The 23337-nt window shown below is 42.9% G+C and overlaps 1 protein-coding gene across 1 annotated transcript in view; it reads right to left on the bottom strand.

Annotated features, from left to right (window-relative positions):
- Window positions 1–698: 698 nt before the first annotated feature.
- LOC115112520 (cyclic AMP-responsive element-binding protein 3-like protein 1) overlaps window positions 699–23337 on the bottom strand; it is a 30445-nt gene continuing 7806 nt past the window's right edge. The window contains 12 exon segments of the mRNA XM_065011846.1: window positions 699–3635; window positions 3826–4075; window positions 4874–5003; window positions 5366–5465; window positions 7521–7589; window positions 8083–8141; window positions 8373–8522; window positions 9082–9215; window positions 9218–9238; window positions 11170–11254; window positions 12061–12227; window positions 14626–14830. Coding sequence (XP_064867918.1) covers window positions 3599–3635; window positions 3826–4075; window positions 4874–5003; window positions 5366–5465; window positions 7521–7589; window positions 8083–8141; window positions 8373–8522; window positions 9082–9215; window positions 9218–9238; window positions 11170–11254; window positions 12061–12227; window positions 14626–14830 — 1407 coding nt within the window. The 3' untranslated portion in view covers window positions 699–3598.

Consider the following 23337-nt stretch of genomic DNA (forward strand, 5'->3'; position numbering starts at 1 on the left):
AGGCATAGGAGGCTTTTTTTTACATGTACAAAACAAACAGCTATATTAAGATTCACACAGGAGAGCAACACCTTAACATGAGGATGCAAAAACCCTTCTCTGGCCTTTTATACAGAGATTAAGGCAAGGACTGTACGAGGATTACATAAAGCTGCCTGGTAAATGCTATTGGGACAAAGCCCTTTCTCCCTTTTCTAATCCAAAGAGTGAGTTATTACACTGACATGTAGTTGATATATAGGCGGTAAACAAGGGGGAAAGAGGACATTCTGTTTCCTACTCGGTGGAAGCGATGTGTTGATGAAATCAAAAATGTAGCAACAAAAAAAATGTGTGTGCTATCTACGGCAAATGGGCAGTTTCGAGCCGTCCTATGCACAATACTGTACCGTGGTCCCGAAATTATGTTAATGTTATTATATGTTATATGTTATTAATGTTTTATAGTTCAGTTAAGGAAAGCAAAGAGTGGTCTACTTTTTGAGCGATGACTGGGTTAGAATCAGGTTAGCCCAAATGGATGGACTAACAAAGTCCGACCTCTCGTGGCGATACTGAGAATAGAGCTTGCCTGCACTTCCCAATGATATAACAACCACTAGGCACCAAAACTAGATTGCAATGAATGCAAATGATTGCACCGAATGCGTTTCTCAATGATATCAGGGCACAGAGACACAGTAACGAAGGAGACGGTGTTATGCTGATGCAATTTTTTATATTTTGCTTGATACTAACTCTACTTGCTATTAAAGAGACTGATACAGAAAGGCAATACAGAAAGGCTCCTGTGGCTTACCCAGAAACACATGCAATTTACTTGTACAGCCACAGTGTGAAAGGTCAGCAACTGGCCAGTTCCTTCCCAAAGGCGCCAGGTGAATACCAAAATACATTTCAAATACCAAAATACATTTCAAATACAAAAATACACCCCCTATTTACAGCAAAAGCATTCACTTTGTCTTATGTACAAAAGGGCACACATTACGAACGACAACAAACTCATGGAATGTTTGGTAAGATTTGCATCATTTCACTTTGATTTATAATAGCCTTGTAAAACCCCTCACACAGGTTCTGAAGCAGGTTTCTACCACACATTTGGGGGACTAATTACAAAAGATTGACCCTGGTTCAACCAGATAACTCAGTCGGACTTGATTTACTGTGTCATGCACGATCCCAATGGTTTAGTGTGAACACAGTCATCAGAGAGCCTGTTCAAGATCAGCACATTGGACAGATTATAGAATATAGAGTAGCAGTCATTTATACCAGGCACTGCTTTACGACAACCTAAAGATGGCGTAGCAGGTAGGATAGAGGGGGCTGGGGTGGGTTGGGACAACTAAGCAACCATTTGATCAGTAAAAGGTGTGTTTATAGAAGGCAAGTGGGTGAGGGCCGGACAGCTTCCAGAGCATCTGGTTGAACCTTAGTTACACATCTATTAATCAAACGAAAGGACAAACATAGACAAACAGTATCTTGACAGGAAGCAATCGACATTTTCAATATACACACATTATCAGTGTACTCAGTTAACCAACTCTACATTTGTCAGGTAATGTGCACTAAGATATAAGACAGGCGACAACTAGGAAACAAAACCGACTTGGAAATTATATGGCTCTGATTAATAGGGCAGGTAGTGATTTTACAAACCATTTGACAGAAAATGAATAATGCAAATCTAATGACATGTTAGAGTAAAATACATATTAATTACATGGAAGGATTGTGCGTCTGGCCTCCCCTGATTATACACAGACAAGCCACAGTTGTGAATAAGCAAGTGAAATCTATGAAGAGCAACAGACTGGATGTTAAGCTAAGACTCCAAGGCCACTGGCTGACCCAGATCCTCCATGCCTCCTCCACAGAGCCTGGGCTGTACTCAAAGCCTCCTGCCTAGCATTACGCAATCTCATTTAGCTTCAGTGGGGCCGCCCCACGCAGTCCTTACACAATCCCTCTCTCCCTCTCTCTCGCCCTGAAACAACACAGCAGGAAGAGGAGGGAACACCAGAATATATTCTATTCAATGTAACAAGGTTCTTCACAACAAAAACGCTGCATGAAAAGCTTTTTGTATTATTTTGCTGCTGGAGTGACTGTTTTTAAGAAGCATTATCAACCGAACAGTGTTCTTTAGAGTGAACAGTTCTTCTGGGCACTACTGTAAATCGTGATGCGATTATTATTATTATTTATTTTTTACCCCCAGTGGATTCTGAACTTTGATATACAATTTAAAATATACTCTATTTTCACATTCACAATGACATTAGGGCTGAATGGACTTTTGGCATAATGATGATATTCATTCATTTTTTTGTGGAGAAAATGTATTCTCGTGGTGGTGTTTGGACTATTTTTGTAAAGATGGGCAGTTTTGAGTCTTTTGGACTAGAGAAGGCTTTCCTCCAGTGAGGAAGTATTGTACACCCTTGGTATGCATTTACACTGATTGTCCCTGTTCATGTTTTTTTCAATATATACAAAACTTTCTTGATACAGAAATAAATACAAAAACAGACAAACTGTGTAACAGTTAAGACAACAAGATCATGTAAACATGACGTCATAATTGATATTCATAAAAAGAAAAGTTCACAATATTTTTTTGCATAAAATAAATATGCTCTTTTTTGATGCCAATAATACGTATATATTACATATGATTTAGTTTGCATAAAGAGTCAAATAATCAAATGAACAACCCCATGTGGATGGCGTGAGAATACAAACACTGAAAGAGTTTGAAGGCACTTATGCCCATTAGCTTGCAATGTCGACCTGAAGGGAAAAAAAGTGCAATGCACACACAAGCTTAAACATTATGGGACAAAATGTGGTAAAATGTAAAAAATAAATGCCTTTGAAAGATGTATAATTCTAGCATGAGGCAATAGAGTGCATTTTAAGCGCTTTAAGCAAAAGGTAAAAGAGGACATTCTTTGGAATGTATGTATTAAAATATTTGCATGACCAATTGTGAAGTAGGAGAGGGAATTTCTATAACAGAACAACTGGAATTATAAATACCCCCCCACCACCCCACATCCCTATCCCCCTCACCCTCCTATCCAATTTGCTATAGATCCGCTACACCTGAAGTACCCCCTGTGTTCTAAATATTTGTAGAAGTCCTTGAAAAAGCAACAGTGTGATGGAATCTGAGGAGCACTTCATCTGCACAGAAGCACTGCAACCACACTCACCCAGTTGAACGTGCAGACAGACACACAGAGCACACAGATGTTTCAACAAGTTACTCTATTCAAACCCTCTCACTCCCTGCTTCTGCCTCCAGTCAAACACAGCAGTCAGAGATGAAAAGTTCCTGTGGAGCTTTGATTGGAGTTGCCCGTCATTTCTATCTTCTTCACATACCCTCTTCATCCTCTCTATCAGGTGGGACTTCAGGGAATGGGATGGAACAGGAAGGCCAGGGAGCTACTGCAGGAGGTCAGGGAGTGCAGGGAGAGGTGTGTTGGGGGTGGCACACTAGGGGGCGCCGTAGTGTCACTACACATCCACATGGGTAAGGAGTCTGGAGAGCCTGTGTTTTTGGCAGCTCCGCCCCTCAAGGTTAAAAGTACTCCTCTCCTCCTTCGGGGTTTGGCTCTCTGTGGAGGGGAGAAATAGTCCATCAGTATCACAAAAAACTCTGGTAACCTAACAATCACATTAATTAAAATTACAAGGAGCACTGATCAAATAATGAGTCCCTTGTTCTGAAGAGCAATTTGTGAGAATCTTCTCATTAACAAAGATGGAGACAGAGTCTACAGCCCTACTTGTCTGGCCTCAGTTTACATTTTGTGGTACTGCGGCTCTTCTTGGAGGAACTGGGCGCCGGTCCAGTTGTAGTCCACCGGATCGGAGTGAACCTTGCTGAGGTACTTGGTGTTCTCGCGTTCGCCTCCGTGGCTGTCATGTGCCGACCGGTCCTCGGTGTAGTCGAGGGGCGCCCCCTCCGAGCCGTCCCCCTCCATCTTCAGGAAGCCCCCGTGACCGTCCTCCAACGAGGAGCTCTCGTCGTAGAAGAGTAGGCTGCGGGAGCGGACTAAACAGACACAGACAGAGATAAATAGAGGATGTTAAGTTAATCACTGCCTTGATCCTCCAAACACTACAAAGGAACATAGAACCATTCCTATATTGTAAAAAATGAAAAACAAATAGTAAAAAGTCGGTTTCTTTTGAAGAATGGAATGGTTTTGAGCAGGGCGGACGTCTTTATTCAGCAGGTGTGTGAGTTTTACAGGGAGAACAACTCATTACAGCTTCCTGTGCCATGCTGACTTCAGGTTTCTAAAGCAACCCAGCCCTCACCAACCAATTCTGAGTAGCCAGTAGGTCCATGTATGATTTCCATTTTGTGGTCATCAAGCTGAATATTATAATAGAAGGAAAGATATTGGGATTTCAGCTAACATACTCGCCTGAGTCTGTCGCTTTTGAAACACTACAAGATAAGATGTAACGCCACAGTGACGTGTAATTCAACCACACGATGCTCCCTTTGACATTATTTCTGGAAGTGCTGGTAGGCAAGCAACATGCGACCTGAAAATATGTGATATGTATGGGACAACAAGCTAAAGGCTTTGTGTTTGTCATGCTGTAGATGGTGGACTATTCTAAGTCAGGGTTTCCCGAACTTGGTCCTGCACGTTTAGTTATTTCCCCCTAGCATTACACAGCTGATTCAAATAACCAAGTCATCATCAAGCTCTGATTATTCTAATCAGCTGTGTAGTGCTAGGGGGAAAAGAAAAAAAAACGTGCACCCGTGAGGGGCCCCAGGACCGAGTTTCCTGAAACTCTGTTCTAGGTGACAGGTGAGGGGTAGGGGACATACCCTGGCTGGCTGTGTAGACATCAGCCGAGGGGAGGGGCGAGGAGGACTTCACGGTATGGGACAGGGAGGAGAGCTCAGGCAGACAAGGTACAAGGGAGCCCAGCACCAGGAAAAAGCACAGCGCCACCACCTGGCGGGAGGGAACCAGAAACCATCAACAAAAGCACATGGTCAACATGAGAACAGTGTGCTAGTGAGGTTCTGTTCTCCAGCTGAGAAGGCTTTTGCCAGTTTGAGTTCATGGGGTCGCCTCTGTGTTTTATAGTAGAGTAGGCCAGGCCACAAGCCAGTGTCCCTGTCCATTGCTGTGAGTCTTTTCACAAACAAAGCGGTCGTTTTCCCTTTTTAACATGGCGTGACTATCCAGTCCAAGGAACACTAACTACACAGTGTCTTAGATCAGTGGGGAGCAAAGAAAACCCCCACATTTTTTAAATGGGATTTTGCATGTCTGGTGCATGTGTGTATCAGAATAAATAGTATGCAAAGTACCATAAGGCATGTTCCTGTTTGCGTTGAGGCCATTTTGTAGGATTGGGGCACTTTTCCTGTGACCAGGACCTGGAGTTTCTGGAGCTGCTGGAGTAGAGTTCTGGAGAGAGGAGGCAGAGAATTCATGTTTCAGATTGACTAATAATACAACTGTATTCATTTACAGAATCTACAATAATGATCCTCATGTGAACTTAAAACGTTCTCCAGAAGAGCAGACTCTAACGACTGTCAGACATTACAATGATCCAGTTTAGCTCCAGCTGTCGGAAAACACAAAGCATGCACCATTACACACACAAACACACACACAGATGACTGACAGTGACATTTCACAGAAATGTATTGTAAATCCCCCAAATAATCCCTCTCCATCTGGCTATTTCCGTGATTTTAGAGTGAGGACAAAGTCAACTAAGATTGAACATAAAATAAACAATTACAAAAACAATCATAATTGTCTTGCTCTTCTGAGCATCCAGGACATTGAAGTTCATCTCTGAGAAAAAGGATAATGTGAGGATAACACATTGAGGAACTAGAGCTGGAAATTATATAAGACGTCTCTATTTCTAGTGTGTGAACCAAGCTCCCACAGTCTCTCCCCCTCACCACAAAATACAAGCTTTGCCCAAATAGAAAGCCATTCAAAACCACAAGCAATGCAGACGCCCGCTCGGACTCTACCTCCTCCATACATTTCTCTCTCTCTCTCTCTCTCTCTCTCTCTCTCTCTCTCTCTCTCTCTCTCTCTCTCTCTCTCTTTAGACATTAATTACTGTATGTTAGACGAGCATGAGTGTTGGGTCAGGCTGCAATAAGAAATGAAACCAGGTGAGCTTTCATATTTTCACCACGAGAGGGAGCATGTTTTCCACTAATGGTAGAAAAGACATTTCCATTGTTAGCCTTCACATAACCCAAACACCATGAAACGATTGGCCATATCCACAATATGTGACTATAACCCTAGTATAAAGTTCAAATACATGCAAACAGCTATACTGGCATTATATTGGTCCTTTGGGGTACCCCAGATGCACAATAACAATTTACATGCTGTTAACACCAGAGATTGAAAATACAGTAAATTATGATAGAAGAAGAGCTTCATGTTATGGTCCGATTGGATATGAAGGTGATTATAATTTTTGGGTCAAATCTTAACAGGAAAATTCTCATGGAAACTCTGGAAAACGGAACATTAACGTCCCATGTGAGGAATGTCCATTGCATCATCACGTTTGAATTGAACCATGGTTGGTCAGTGCTTGCACAGTTGTGATCTACAAACCATATTGCTCCCAAGGGACTAAAATAGACTGTGTAAAAGAAAAAAAAAAAAAAACACGAGTAGATCTTGACTGGGAAACATGTGCATGAGTGACTCTGTGACACCTTCAACTTCTCAAGAGCAACCTTGGCCCTCCTCATGAACCAAACCTTTTCAGACGTCGTCAGTTAAAGTACAGCAAGCGCCTAGTATCCAGCTAACTGTATGCGAGATGCATACATCACTAGTAAAAAAACATTTTTACTTGAGTCACATTAGGACAACAGATTGCTTGTTGGGCTGCCATCTCGCATTGACAGATAAGCCCATTTTGGCCCCTCTTTACCAGGCAAGGCAAGGCATATGCTGTTGGAACACGTGCCCCACACGTTGTTCCTAGCTGGCTCCTGTGTGTTCCATTTGGACTGCCTGCTAGGAGCTGAGTCAGCCTGTGGTTTCCTTCTCGGGCCTCAAATTATTATGAGGCCGATTTGAGTGAGCACTTTTTGTGATGGTTCACTCTGTGCTGTAATTAGGGAGAGGTATACTGTCGCGCTGTTACTTTGATCCAAGCAACTTGAAATGCCTATTGTAAATTAGAGGCTGGCACAGTCTGCGATGCCTTTAAGAGTCTGTGTAGTCTGTGATGCCTTTTATTGAGCCCAATCACTTGCACTTGCACAATGGTCGACACTGTGAAACCGTCCCCACCTAATGAAAGGAAGAAGCAGTCAAATCACAGACAGCTATCCTGAATAGAAAAAGTTATCCGAGACTTGATTGGAGCTGGCGGATCAGGGATGTGTCTAGCATCACTCAGAGCGTGCTCACACATGCACACACTCACACACACAAAGTCTGTCACTCAAAGTCATGGCTCACCTGTTAGCACTCTCCAGTGTTTCCACCTTCTTCCACAGGTCACTGTTCTCAGATGTGTAGTTCTCCACCCTGTAAGACACAAAGTCACATCCATACATTCGATCATGGCTATCTGACAATTTGGAATATACATTCTTGATAATCACAGACAACATGGGCTATTGAAATGCAGTGCTTGAATATTGGATGCGAACACAACACAGTCTGCGGTGATAGGAGGCATAATGGTAATGCTATAGTAACCTCTGTACCGCTGTAATGTATTTAGGTCTTAAATATTAACTAAAAAAACAACAATGACCATGGATGGAAAGTCAGGGATTTTCCTGGTAAGGAACAGTGATCTACAGAGGCCTTTGCTGGAATGGATTAAGTGATTGTGTGTGACTCAGATGGCCTTGTGTGACCGCATGCTTTAATGGACAAACGCCATTGGCATTAGCTAAGGAACAATCAAACAATGAAGGAGTGGAGAAATGAAAAAAAGTGGAGAACAGGAATGACGACGAGAGAGGAGGAAAAAAGTTGGCAGACAGGAAAGGGGAGAGTGTCCTGCTTTTACTTTTTCTCCAGGCACTCCACGTACTCCTTCTTCTTCCTGCGACTCTCCTGGGCAGATATCTAGACAGAGAAGGGAGAGAGGGATCCCCAAATCAATAACAGCTCATATGATAAAAGGGAGAATATTAAAATATTAATATTGCTGAAACACTACTTTGAGATTACAGGTAAAAAAAATACATGAAAAAGTATTGCGGTTACAAATAGTTTTACACATTTTCTGTAAGCAAATCGTACAGTTTCTTTTGGACTGAATCTACATTTTACTTCCCGGGATGTAAGAGTGGGTACCTTGTTTTTTATTTTCCTGCGAACCCTCTTCAGTGCCTTCTCCTCGGTCTTGGTGAGGGGCAGCTTGTTGGGTACGGGGTAACCTTCAGCGATCAGGGTGCGTTTCTCCTCCTCTGTCAGCATCAGGGGCCCTGAAGTGCCCTGTAGTTTCTGTGGAGAAATAAGGATTAATTTGATGAATTGGAGAAACTGTGGTACTGTGTGTATTATACTGTGTCTGTACACCAGGGCAGCTCCTAATGAAGAGACTAGACTAGGGTGGCGGTCAGGGTCAGTGTGAGGATGTGGATATGAACTCCTAATATGTCCAGCAGCTGGGTTTGTCTGCAGCCCAGCTCATCGTGGGTGGCTCTGACTCTACTGACGGGAAGGGCTTGGAGCTAGGCCGGAGGAACCTCCTTCACTGATAGAGAACCATCCACAGCACAGCCCAAAGTCATCAGGAAAGGCAAACCATAGATCAGCCATGGGCTTAGATACTGTAACACTGCATGTGCACGCACATACACTGACTCACATGCACTCACTGACATTCACTCTCACTCACACACACTCACAGACTCAGGATTAACATAAACATAGTTCCTGTTACTTACAAACAACTTGATGTACAATCTTTTTCTCACTTTCGCTCTGATTGGCACCATTACCAAAAGACAAACGGTACGCTGCTGGGGGGTGTGGCGAGTGGGACGGTCTCAGTACTTACGTGTGGGGCAGTAAGGAGGGGTGAGGAGGATATGGCAGCGGAGGAGCGGGCCTGTAGGCGGGCTGGGCTGGAAGGGGGCATGGAGCGGGGGCTCTGGGATCCATCACTGTCACTGCCATGGCTGCTGGGAGGGGTGGGGGTAGCTGCAGCTGATCATCTGTGTGTGTGTGTGTGGGGGGGGCAGAAAATAGGGTTACAATGGTTATGAAATGCATCACTTGCAACATGACCCATATGCTCAAAGCCTCTGCCCATCTAACCTCATGATGATATACAGTCCCTGTATAATGAGACAGAGGGGACAAAAGTCTGACTTCATCTGTCGTGTGGGATCGAGCTGAAAATAGTTCATTTAACTTAAACAGTGGAGAGCAGCGGTGCAAATCCAAGACCTCATAAAACGGTCAGTTTTGCCAAGACATCCATAATTAAAATGGCAAATGACTTCCTGGACAGAGTCAGTTCAAACATAGAGACAGCTTAATTCCAGTAAGTAAGGCAGCCAGTGCCTGCTCTTATTTTTATTGCTTGATCCCATCCTCCCATCCACTCAGTAGCCTCTGTGTAAGTATCTGAATGGAGCTCAGACAGGGATGGGGTGAGGACTGTGTTTTCTTAAGATATCTGTGCCAGGCAGAATTTCCCCCAACATAGTTCCCAAACACCAGGCCATACCCATGCTGGTATGACCCTTGGATTTAGTTTGGTGTGAGTCCAGAGTACACAGGACCCAGGTTTTATTCTGTTATTACTGGAAAGGGAGGCGAAGAATGGGAGAAAATGGACTTTGTCAAAGGCAGAGGCAGACACAATGCAGACGTTATTGTTCAGACTGCGCTCTGCGAAGGGAGGCAGGGCTAGACTGGACATGTGGTGCTGCTGGCCTGTGGTTATTGAACATAAGATTTATGGTCAACCAGATGGGATTCAGTCTTATATGGAGGTATTCCTCTGCATCATGAAGGCCATCTCTGCAACCCCTGAACCAGTAAAAGTGTCTCTTTAACCGGGATACTGGAATCTGCAGGCTGGTGACTGAACAGGTCCAGCTGCGTCTCTACAGGTGTATCTGGTCAGTTATATCTTCTACTCCAGTTGAATCCCTCTGTAGGTGAGGGTAGTCCTTCCCTGTCTGTCTGATACACTCTTTAAAAGGATTGGGCAATATGGTGCTCCAGGCAGAAATATTGAAAAGTGAAATGCAAGATAGTATCTTGGTACATCAAAAAAGGCATTAGTGTGCAGAACAGAAAATATTGCCATTCTTGAGGAAGGGATAGAAAAAGAGAGGGAAGAGAATCTTACTTAGCTGGTTTGATCAACACCGAGAAAAAAAATGAGAGCACTTAATAATCACCAGCACCACTACTCTAATAATATACTTTCAGATTAGAGTCTCAGTTGGCTTCTTCCGCCTAACTTCATTAGCAATTAGATCAGAAAATACTACATGAATGAACAGAGGCATTCTCGTCCTGTATGTGTAAGCGAAAAATGGAAAAAGAAAAGCTAGCAGGTTATAATTGGAAACACTTCATATCTGAAATGAGCCATCACTAATAGTGTTTCATAGTGAAATACCTATTAGGGAAAGAACACATTATACATCATTATGTGTCACACTTGCTTGCAGTAATTGCTATTCCTATCTACCACAGCCTAGCCATTCACTTTAACAAAGATGGACTAATTCAGCTGAATAAGAGAGAGAAAGAACATGCCGACCACTGTCTGGAAGAATGGTGTGTCATCGGGAATACACTGTAGTGAGTCACAGTGACACACGCTTCATGTCAGGTCCCCCCCCCCCCCCCCCCCCCGTGTAAATAACACACTCGTAGAAAGGCACTATGGCGGAATCAACTGGAGGTAGTCGCCTGTTGACACCTGCACATAACCTTTAAGATGAGAGGTGGGGTATCTGAGTGTGTAAAGGTCTCAGAAGAAACGGAGGCATCTCAATAATTGAATGAATGGCAACTTTTAAAAACCAAAAACCAAAAACCTTTCTTAGAACAGCTGGATACATAAGCCCTTGAGGATGTTTGAATGCCTTAATGTCCTCTTGCTTATTGTCATGGTTCTCACCTGAAGGGATGTTGAGGAACTGGTTGACCTCTCTGGGTTCATCTTTGATTGCAGGTGTGGGGTTGAGGTTCAACTCTTTGGAGCCCTGGAATAAGAGTATTATGAAGAGCTTTTAGTATTTGTATAGGACAAGAGACATTCCAAGTGGTTCTGACAGTAAACACATCTGAAGACAGTTCAAAACTATTTATATAACTGAAGAAAGGGAATCCATCTCCACCAATGGTTCTTGGAAGGGATCCAACTGAGGACCATGTAGCCAGGACACTCACCATTTGAGACTTATAGAGTTCATTCTTACAGCTGGAACAAATCGGATGACCATGCCCTAATCCTAAATATTCACAGAACTTTAAATATGCTATGAATTTGAAGATGTTCAAACTAAAATAACTCTTGTGAAAAGGAACGGTACTGTAGTAATGTGTGCTGGGCTACAGGCCTGGTAACCAGTGATAACTAGTAATAGCTGTGCTGGGGTTCACATCTGACTGCTAAGCCCCACCTCAGCCCCACAAACCATGAATTACTTCCATGGACAATGAGGCATGAGTCACCGTGCTGGTCCTGTAGGGGTGCACTGTGTGAATGGTTTATTTCCTCCACTTACAAACTCAGTTTCTTTTCCTTTTAATAATCACATTTTGACCTACATTTTGTGTCAAAAATTTGATTTTAGGTTGCCGTTCCAGCCAGACACTAGACTCCAAATTCATAGATGTCCTTCAAACAGCTCAAGTTTTAGTCAAAGAGGAGAAAGCCAGGAGAGATCCCTATGGCTTATAAAGAGGCTTAGTCTTCCATAGCTCTTGACACACAGGAAAAATGCTTTCCTTGGTAATGGATCAGGATAAGTTCTAAGTGATAGTTTCTATGGCTGCAGTTTCTTACTGTGTCCCCCGATGAGCTCCTGTGAGGTGGTGGGGCGAGGTTGAGAGGCTGGAAGCATGAGTTCCCCATGGAGGGGACTGTAGAGGAAGGCTCTGCCTGTTGATCAGGCTCCTGCTTTACCAGGATGGCTGTCAGGTCCTGGCTGAAAGACCACATTCCTTCAAACTCTGGGGAGAAGAAAAAGAAGACGTGGTAAACTAATTAGTTGTATGTCTCAAGGGATATCATTACATAACTAGTACTCTACATGAAGTAGAGTATCAAACCAAGAAGCCCCCCTGTGTATTTCAAAGGGACACTTTGGGATACTACTAGAGGGGAGCAAGATTGGGTGACAGATCAGTGTAGATTAAAGCAGCAGGTGTGACGCACATCTACAGAATGGATCCTCTTTATGGTCCAGGGCTAACGCGAAGCAGCTGATTGTGAAAGTCAATAGCTTCAACTTTGAGGACTTTCTGCCTCCGAAATGAGTTTCCTCCTCCGTTAATAACCTCTGTGAAGATGGCAAACAGTGAGAGGCCAGTGAGTACAAAGCCTCTCCTGAAGAGGGGCCGTCCTGCAGTTTCAAAGTCAGGAGTAAAAGCACTCACAACCAGTGGTCCTCGTTAGCAGCCTGTTTTTTTCCCTCATTTGTTTGCTGGCACCCTGATTGGATCGATAAAACATTACAGAGGCTTATAAAAAGGTAGTAAGCAAGCTTTCAAGTTGTGCTCCTTAACAGAAGACAGGTTGGGGTGTGGGCGAGATTCCCATGGCGAGGAGGGGAAAGGGAGCAGTGGGAGACTGATTACGGTGAGGGTGTAAATCCCTCCCCCACTGGGGTTTTATGTCCACAGACTTTACCCCATGGGGGAAACCCGAAGTGGCGTCAAAATCTTCAATCCACTCAGAAAAGTCTACTGTATTGGCAACCTTGGCAACATACTAAATTGTCCACAAGGAATAGATTACATTTTTACTTTGCCAAACACAATAAATAATGGACTGTAAAGATGAGTGAAATATTGCAAATACTTATTTTACGGTCGTAACAACTTTCCTTTGGATTCTACATCAACAAGTCATGGCTCGCAATATATTATGATAAGGCCTTGGCTTTTCTATGGGAAGATTCAATCGGGGAGGCAACAGGATGCACTGAATGAATGCGACCAAGGACACCACTAACTCTAATCGGCATGTCATCACAAATAATTCATGCAAACCAACAGCACGTCCAGGTCATTTTATGTACAGTATCTAGACAGTAGCTCACATCTCATGGGATGTCATGGCTACAACCTGCACATACCCATGAGGCCATGTGTTGTGGCCTTGAGGAAGCATCGGGGTTGCCTTTGAAGTTTACAGGCAGGTCAGTACAGTTAGTCGGACTCCCCTCACTCAGCATCTGAGTGGATTGGGGCAAGGCCTGGGAGCTCATTAGCCAGGCTATGAGAGGGGATGGCAGTTTTATCTTCACACATTACACCTAGGTGGAGAGCAGTAAAGCAGCTAGACACTCCCTTTTAACAGCCAACCTCTTTAAAAATGGGCATTTTACAGTGATTGGGGCAAAGGGGATTGGGAATCAAATCTGCGTTGGCAGCAGTGCTCTCTGGGTGCCTCTGCTCTGTCGACAGTTTGTGAACTTGACTGCTATGGTAGTGCTGTGCATCTACATGCACACTTTCATGTTGACATTCAGTGAAAGGAATGTGTGTGGCCAATCATCCCATATGAATCGATTTCATTAGATTCCATCCATTTGTGGATTCCATCCATTGTTCCATACACCTTACTGGGGATCCCTGTATACTCTTTGGGGCCAGTGATTTAACAGTGATTTCCACGTGTGAGACTGTGGTTTTTAACACACTGTTTAGTCCAATGTTATGCATTCAGTCTACCCTAAGCCTTGTGACGCAACCGTATCTAAGAGCCAAGGCAGTTGTCTGTGGCTCTTAGAATAGGTTGCCCCCCCCCCAAGCAGATCCCCCTTTCTTTCTTTAAAAAAAAACTTATGGCTCTTCTTTTCCCTGGCCCCAAGCACAAGGGAAATAAAGGAGAAACATTTGCAGCTTGGAGTCATTGCAAGGGCTGCAGAAGCCACATGATGTGTGTGTGTGTTTGTGTGTGTGTTGGCTGACTGCCTGGAATTCCCTGACTTGCTTCCTTGATTCCTCCAGGGTGGGCAGGGCTTGGCTGGGAGTGTACTATGTGAGCTCGGCTCCTTGGATGGGTTCTCTGTGCGGCACAGGAGCGTCAGGAGATAGGGCAGGAGCGGAGAGCGCGGATACAGATCTGATACAGCTATTCTAGTGACGTAGGACTTACACTACTATCAAACTATAGACAGTGTACACCTAGCAGTCGTGTCGGTGGAGCTCTTGTTTTAGTCCTGAAGTAACATTTAGCCAAGGCATTGTGCTGTAGATGTATTGCTTCTTGTTAATTTTGGTCAAAGCATCAATAAATTGCCAATTAGCTTCACCATAATAAGGTGTGTGGGTTTCCGGGAGAAGGATAACCTACTGATGAACAAGATCAAAGAAGAAGGACCAAAAATAATGCTTTTCATACCTGCTTCCTCATCCATTTTGATGGACATGGAGGGGCTCTGGGGGGCCGAGTCTCCGCTCAGGGAGTAGCTGTGTTCTTGCTGGATGTCAGGGTTGGGTGGGTCCATCTCCATGTCCAACAGTGGGTTCCTGTCGGCCAGGAGGTGGTCGTCAAAGAAGCTGCTGAACAGCTCGTTGGAGAAGTCCTCCATCTGCTCCGAGAAGTGCTGCAAAACAAAATCACCAACAAAACAGTCATCACATCAGACCGCCTTTAATCAGAAAATCATGTCAATCGAATCCCATACCAGAATATACAAATGTAGACCTGCTCTTGGAAGTATGAGTCGTACCATTTCACACATGCAGTCCTTGGGTTCTATGCATTAGGGCACCAGTGTCTGCTTCAGTTTTTCCACTACTTTAGTTTATCTAGCAGACAGTGAGTCACTGCTGGTGTGCAGAATCAGAACAGCTCTATTAACATCCCTAGGGACACAGTCTGGTACTCTGGCTGTAGTGTTCTAGATCACCCCTGTATTCCACATTACAGACCAGTTCACATTCACTTTCTCTACACTCCACCTCCTCTCAAACCAGCTATGCCTAATGAATCCCAACAACACATACCACTAATTACATGTCAGGCACAATGACCAACATGACTAGCTGTAATTAAAAACAGGCCAGCAGGCTCCACTCGTTTTCCCCAGATGTGTAACAGCTATGCTCTCAAGACTTTATATCATCCGTGATATGCAGAGGGGAAATACAATCAAGGGATTTTATCATCGCTAGAGCTGTTATAAAATGCATTGTTACAACAGTAAACGTAATGTGAAGAACGCAGATTATTTCAGGCCCAGTATCTGGTTGGGGGAAAAAAGCATTTAATTACAGATGAGAAATAATAGAAAACCCCATAGACGGCAGCGGCACTGTGGAGTCAATACAATGACTGTATTAGTCAATCCAGAGCCCGAACGGCTATATGATTTGCATTGAAGGACATCACTATCGCAGACATGTTGAGACATGTTGAATCATCCTGGAAATAAGAACACTTGTCGAGATTTGTGTTTCATTTGAACATATCTACACCTTTAGTTACATCAATTGCACATAAATGCTTGCTTCTGGGTATGGCTTTTGAAGGTAGGTTGACATTAATCACAGTGAAGAGAATTCCAGAGCCACCATCACTCCAACTCTTACCAAAGTGATGAAAGTTTTCCATGTCCCTCACTAAGTTGTATTTTTAATTTTTATTTACTTTACCTTTATTTAACTAGGCAAGTCAGTTAATAACAAATTCTTATTTTCAATGACGGCCTAGGAACACTGGGTTAACTGCCTGTTTCAGGGGCAGAACGACAGATTTGTACCTTGTCAGCTCGGGGATTTGAACTTGCAACCTTCCGGTTACTAGTCCAACGCTCGAACCACTAGGCTACCCTGCCTCCCCATACTTGTATACCTTTACAAGTATGAGACACGCGCAACTGTTCACAGTACAGCGACCTGTGGGGCAGTTTGTTTGCTGTAGAGGGGAGTGTCTTAGGTGTGACCTGTAACCCAGGCATGAGAGCTGCACAGCTGTCAAACAAAACACAGTGTACGCCGTGCCACAGCACCAAAGACATCCCCATTTCACTACCTGCTGGGCCTCTCACACGCCTAAACATTGTGAATTCTGTGACAGGAAAACCAACACAGATCAAGCCCTGGCCATCTGTGTGTTCCCACAGAAGGCTGTATCATTAGACAGACAAAATATCTACATTTGCTGATAATATTTAGGCCTAACAGATGAAATGATCTTGCTGGAATCAATTCCAAACAGTACTACACATTCACCTTATTTGTCATGTTCTCATGATAAGGATATGGATAACGTGCAAGGAAGTATATAAAAGGCTCACTCTCTTTAGTTTGCTCCTACATTATCTATGTACACAAAACTTAACCGGATATCAAACACCCTTAAATAGAGCTGATGTGGGTTCGAGAGCAGTGTATGCTTAAAGAAAGGCACACTGGCAATACTAGATGATCCGGCTTATTTACTTGATGCAACACCATTGCCGTCAGCAGGCACACTAACGACTATGGCTGAGTGCGCAACAGGATAAACAGTCCCACCCAGACCCTTTCATCTACAGCAGGAGGTTCCTGTTGTGCACCGTGTGCGGCGGATGTGCTTGCGGCCCGAGATAATCCAGACTGAACTGAGTGATGTGTTTCACTGCCAAGCCAAGAAGAAGTTGGCCATTATGGTGGTTGGAAAAGACAAACACAATCACAATGTGTATATTACACAGATAAATGGTTGTTTTTTGTAGGCAGCAGGCTGTAGCCACTGGCAGAATTTCCCACGCAAATTTGAAATTTGGTTTGGGGAGACAGCTCCTTTGAAAATGAACAAGCCGTTTAAAAACAAACAAATACACAAACAAATTGAAAACTATTTAATAAAGTCGACACAACATAATTTAAACGCATGCTCCCGTGGTAGAGTTTCTCTGTACTCTGGTTCAGTCTGTGATGGTGATGATGATGCAATCCCTCAAAAGTAGAGATGGAGAATTTCAGAGGCAGACAGAGGGGCCTTTTCTCCCTTGTGGCACTTAAATAGTCTTTTAAAGAGACCCAATTACTGAATTTGGGTCATACTTGGGACGGAGTAAAAATAACATGACACTTTTTCTTGGTGGAGTTACTATGACGATTGTTTGCACATGAACCCACTAGAAATGTAAGCCGGAAAGCCAAAAAGATCACAGATTCTTTGGGAGTTGCCCCTCATATGACATTTTCTCTAGATTGCTAATTATGTTTTGGCTAGAGCACCAGACAGCGGGCTTTGAAGTACACCAAGTCATACCAGGACGGTACTTGCATGCATAATGACTGAGGAAATATTTTAATTCTCTGCTTAGAATGAGACAGAGAAAGCTTGCTTTTTGAACAGCAAACAGGTAATGAGAATCCATTATAGTTTTGGCACTCAAGTTCTTCTCTCGTCTATCATTTTAGTGGTGATGATGGCAGACAATAATTACAGAGGTCTGTCAGAATGGGATGGGAAGAGAAACACACTTGAGGGAAACATATCTTCCCTGTCTGGGGTGGAGAAAAGACCCTTTCTGCTGCCCCAGATGTTCCCTCAGCCCTCGCCGGCCCATCTCTCCACCTGGGGCAGCTGGTACAGGTCTGGACAGACAGGAAGCCCCATAGAGGGGGAAGGGCTGCTGGGTGCTACTCTTTCTGGAAAACCTCTCATTAAAACGCTCTGTGACTGAGAGAGAGAAAGATAGACCACTATGCTATAGGGAACCGAAGAGGTTAAAACGTTCCAGAGCAACTCGACTCCCTACTCTACATCACTGCCTGAGCAATCAGGCTCCGGAGCATTGTCTGTGCAGATACCTAGCAGCCCGTCTAAACGCTTTGCCCTTTAAAGCCAACTATGATAATAGATGCCAAAAATGTTAGCGCCACTGCAGTTATGGATTTGGAAACCAAATATTGTATTTTTAGAAACCACAAGCACAGGGATAAATGTACAGATTTCTTGGGAGTATTGTACTAACTGTGATTGGAAACAAGGAAAATGTTTTGTTTGGCTTGTTCAGAAGGGGTGGAAAGTTACCATATCTATCTGAAACAATCTAGACATTCTACCACACACTAAATAAGCCCTATAAGCCTACCCTCTTGTCATTGAAGTGGTGCTAGTATTCCTAGCAAGGCATAATCATATCAAGTATTGCACTCTCTCCTGGCACACAGTATCACATTTGGTGAAAAGAAAGCATAAATAAATGTCTATGCAGTAGACATAGTAAACACTGCACTGAAGTCAAGCAGCTCATAGTAATACCAATGTGCTTCTCAGCATTGCTTGTGGTGATACAAATACTATGTCAGCTCTGTGACCAATCAGAGCAACGCATGCAAATTAGCCAGGCGCTTGCTGAAGGAAAACTGGAGTGCAAGGTTCGCATGGAGAAGCTCAGCAGCAGGAGAAAATGTGCGTTTGTAAAAGGAAAAATAAATCGGCCAATAAAAGTTTGGGCCGGGGACCCAAGCCAAGAAAGCTGCTAGACTCTCAGATCTGCAGGAATGGCTGTTATGCAGTTCAATTGTGGCCGCTCTGTGGAGATTTGCCCTTGTTGCGGTGAGAAGATGAAGAATCGAAGCAGCAGTTAATACAGTTTGTTCTTATAAAAACAATTATTATTTGAAGAATTGTGCATAAGGATGCAGTTAAAAAACTGAAAATCAACAGAAAAGATGAGCACAATATGACTGTTATGATCTGGACTATGTTAAGTTGGACATACAGGAAGACTATCTAGAGGACACGCGCTACATTAGTACAAGCGAGGAGGAAATTACAAGCGAAAAGCGTGCGCGTTCAAATCAGCTGTGATCCGTAAAGTTTTGACAACTTGACCTAATCTGACCTCCCATTGAAAACCTCTTAAGTTGCGTGCAAACATTAGGACTTGAGACTGCTGCATCCAAATGTTCACATCTGCAACTTTAAGGGCCTGGTCACATGTCTTCTCTTGTCACATTGCCGCTGGCTCCCAAATTGGACCAGATGCTGCAAGATGAGCCTGATTTGCGTCTGATGCTTTTAACGACTTACAATTGATGTGCATAATGCTCAAGTGTACACACCTGAAGCCCTTAGGATAAAGGTACAGGGAGGTTTTGAATGTGTCCCCTGATTCTCACCTACTACCTGCTGTTTGGGGAAGACATTTGGAAGTTTAAAATCAGAATTACAACGATCTCCAACGAAACGACATATGTGTATTAGACACAATTTACATACTGCTTGACATACCGTATTACGCATGTAATCACTGGTATTTCCAAAGCTCTCAAATCAACCAGACTTGACACTCAATGACTCCTGCTCCTCACTGAGTCCAACATTTCATTTATTCATCTAGTGTTGAGGCAGCAGTCAGAAGTCCCATGGCCTGAATTTCCCTCTGCATGAGCAGCGAGGGAGCACCCTAAAGTATAGAGTAGACCTATGAGCTCCCATCCCCCACGTTCCCTGAGTGGAAAGGCCTGGTTTCTTCATTCCAGTGCAGATGCTTTCTTTAGCAAGCAGAGAGGTTTGAAAACCACAACCACTAGAGACAGGCTTCTGTGTGTCACTCTGACTGGTTTCCTGACCTTTAAGGGACTGTTTGGATCCATTTAGAGTCTGTGATAGATTAGAGGAAGCCCAGAAAATATTATTGTTGAGGGGGGGGATCACCTTCTCACTGAAGCTCCAGGGTCCTGAGAGTCTGGAGTTCTACTTTGCTGTGGCATCTGTGGCCAACCAAATGGACTGCAAAACTCAAGTCACTTTAATCACTTCTCAATATTATCTTCAGCTTGCAACCTCACAGTCCCAACCATTCCCTCTCTGACTGTTTGTCCCCAATTTCCTGTGCTCAGCTTGGTCCTGCAGTCTGTAATTTAGTTGCTGCTTTTCCTTTTCCTTTTTTTTTCTCCCACTCAAGACAATGACAATTTCTCACAGCCAGTTGCACTTCCTGAGACTAATAATGGACCTTAGTACACTTAATTGACTAGTCTGAACTTCAAGTACTATCTTCTTAAAAAAACTTATTTGGGATCGGTGTCCTGTCCACGGGACGGTTGAGCTAACATAAGCTAATGTGATTAGCATGAGGTTGTAAGTAACAAGAACATTTCCCAGGACATAGACATATCTGATATTGGCAGAAATCTTAAATTCTTGTTAATCTCACTGCACTGTCCAATTTACAGTAGCTATTACAGTGAAAGAATACCATGCTATTGTTTGAGGAGAGTGCACAATTCTGAACATGAAAAGGCACATTTGGGCAGCCTTGATACAAAATCTGGAACAGAAATGCAATGGTTCATTGGATCAGTCTAAAACTTTGCACATACACTGCTGCCATCTAGTGGCCACAATCTAAATTGCACCTGGGCTGGAATAATACATTATGGCCTTTCTCTTGCGTTTCAAAGATGATGTTACAAAAAATACAAAAGAATGGTTATTTTTTCTTTGTATTATCTTTTACCAGATCTATTGTGTTATATTCTCCTACATTACTTTCACATTTCCACAACCTTCAAAGTGTTTCCTTTCAAATGGTACCAACAATATGCATATTCTTGCTTCAGGACCTGAGCTACAGGCAGTTAGATTTGGGTATGTCATTTTAGGCGAAAATGGAAAAAAAGGGGAGGATCCCCACCATTGGAAGCTTTGAAAGAATTTACAGCCTTGTTCCAGCAAAGGTTAACACCAGTCTACAATGTTGACTCGGTCTGAGAGAACCAGCGAGGCAAGGTATGAATGAACTGTGGTTGAAATGGGTCAGGGAACAGGAATCCAACTGTTATATTTGAATCCAATTCATATCAGTATGACAGTCATTCAAAGGTGACTAACCTGTGGCTAACCTGTATCCCCGAACATTGTGACTAACCTGTCACATTGTGACCTACCTGTGACTAACCTGTCACATTGTGACTAACCTGTAACTAACCTGTATCCCCGCACATTGACTCAGTAACAGTTCCCCCTGTATATAGCCTCGTTATTGTTATTTTATTGTGTTACTTTTTGTTACTTTTTACTTTTGTTTATTTTGTAAATATGTTCTTAATTTATTGAACTGCACTGTTTGTTAAGGGCTTGTAAAGTAAGTATTTCACGGTAAGGTCTACACATCACTAATTGAATTCATTTGGTTGCTTATATGGAAAGTGGATTTTCAGACAGGTTTTGTCTGACAGGTATAGCCAGTCCTACTGCTCCAATAGAGATGTGTAGGTGTATATGACAAAAAGACTTGCCTAGAACTGTCCCTGCTATGTCTCCTGAAAGCCTCTCCCTGAAATCTATCCCTGAAAGCTCCATCCTAACAATGTGTTCCAGATTAAGTCTGGCTTCTTCTGTTCTGCTGTTTCATTTACAGAGCTGGTTGCCAGAGACTTCAACAGAGGACTGATTTACAGACTGAGAAAACTGCCCACCAGCCTTTCATACAAAATAAAATAGATTAATTATACATATCTACTCAATAAGCCAAACAACTCACAGCTCCATTTAGTACCATTTCGGTTAGTCGGAAACCACAAGGATAACATTCATAAGGTGACCTAAAATGTTATACCAGTGTGAAAATAACCTGCAACAGATTGGTACAATGCTGCAGATATATGACTCTTTGTAAGCTTGGAGGATGGGTGGGTACTTCAACTACAATGGGCATTATCCTCTTATTACACAATGATAAACAAAGTGATACCTTCAAGGATGTGATGAGAAGGAAATGGGTGAAGGAAACACTCATGTCGATATAAGATAAAGAACATGAGAACTTCCCTGAAAATAGGTTATAGGCTCACCAGAACTTGGTCCAATTCAAAATTTGTGGACGCTCCTATTACTCAGATGTCTAAATCAATATACTATTTCGGAAAGGCCCATAATATAGCTGGAGGCTCTATTATGTCATCTATTTCAAATGAATATTGATAGAAACCACATCATTTCTAGTTCTAAGATGTTCTATAATTCACATTTTCATGGGAGTACAGATTTTTTTCTTCTTCTAAGAGCAATAGACATGGGCACGATAAAAAAAAAAAAAAGAATGACCGGCATTTTTAACAATTCAGTGAGGACAATATAAGAGACACGCACCATCACCAAAGATAAAACACTAACTGGTTTGACAGTACATGCTTTCTAAATTGATCACAGCCTGCAACTACCACATGTTAGAGCTTATTTCCAGGGTGTGTGCTCTGCACTTGACTGAAAGGCACCACCACGCCTTTGATATTCACCTCAGAGACAAAGTTGAAGGGCTGATACTCGCTAGCACCTTTTAATGCTTATTAATCTTTCTCATGACATCTTAGTTTGTCACGAATCTCTTTGTTGATCCTTCCATGACAAACACACATCAGTATTAGAGGTCGACCGATTATGATTTTTCAGTGCCAATACCGATACCGATTAGTGGAGGACCAAATAAATCCGATACCGGTTATTCAGACTAATTTTAAAATGTATTTGTAATAATGACAATTACAACAATACTGAATGAACACTTATTTTAACTTAATATAATACATCAATAAAATCAATTTAGCCTCAAATAAATAATGAAACATGTTCATTTTGGTTTAAATAATGCAAAAACAAAGTGTTGGAGAAGAAAGTAAAAGTGCAATATGTGCCATGTAAGAAAAGCTAACGTTTAAGATCCTTGCTCAGAACATGAGAACATATGAAAGCTGGTGGTTCCTTTTAACATGAGTCTTCAATATTCCCAGGTAAGAAGTTTTAGGTTGTAGTTTTTATGCTATTTCTCTCTATACCATTTGTATTTCATTAACCTTTGACTATTGGATGTTCTTATAGGCACTTTAGTATTGCCAGTGTAACAGTATAGCTTCCGTCCCTTTCCTCGCCCCTACCTGGGCTCGAACCAGGAACACATCGACAGCAGCCACCCTCGAAGCAACGTTACCCATCGCTCCACAAAAGCCGAGCAGAGCAAGGGGAACAATTACTCCAAGTCTCAGAGCGAGTGACGTTTGAAACGCTATTAGCACGCACCCCACTAACTAGCTAACCATTTCACAGCGGTTACACCAGCCTAATCTCGGGAGTTGATAGGCTTGAAGTAATAAACAGCAGAGCTGC

Source organism: Oncorhynchus nerka, linkage group LG27 (assembly GCF_034236695.1).
Source record: "Oncorhynchus nerka isolate Pitt River linkage group LG27, Oner_Uvic_2.0, whole genome shotgun sequence".
NCBI lineage: Eukaryota > Metazoa > Chordata > Actinopteri > Salmoniformes > Salmonidae > Oncorhynchus > Oncorhynchus nerka.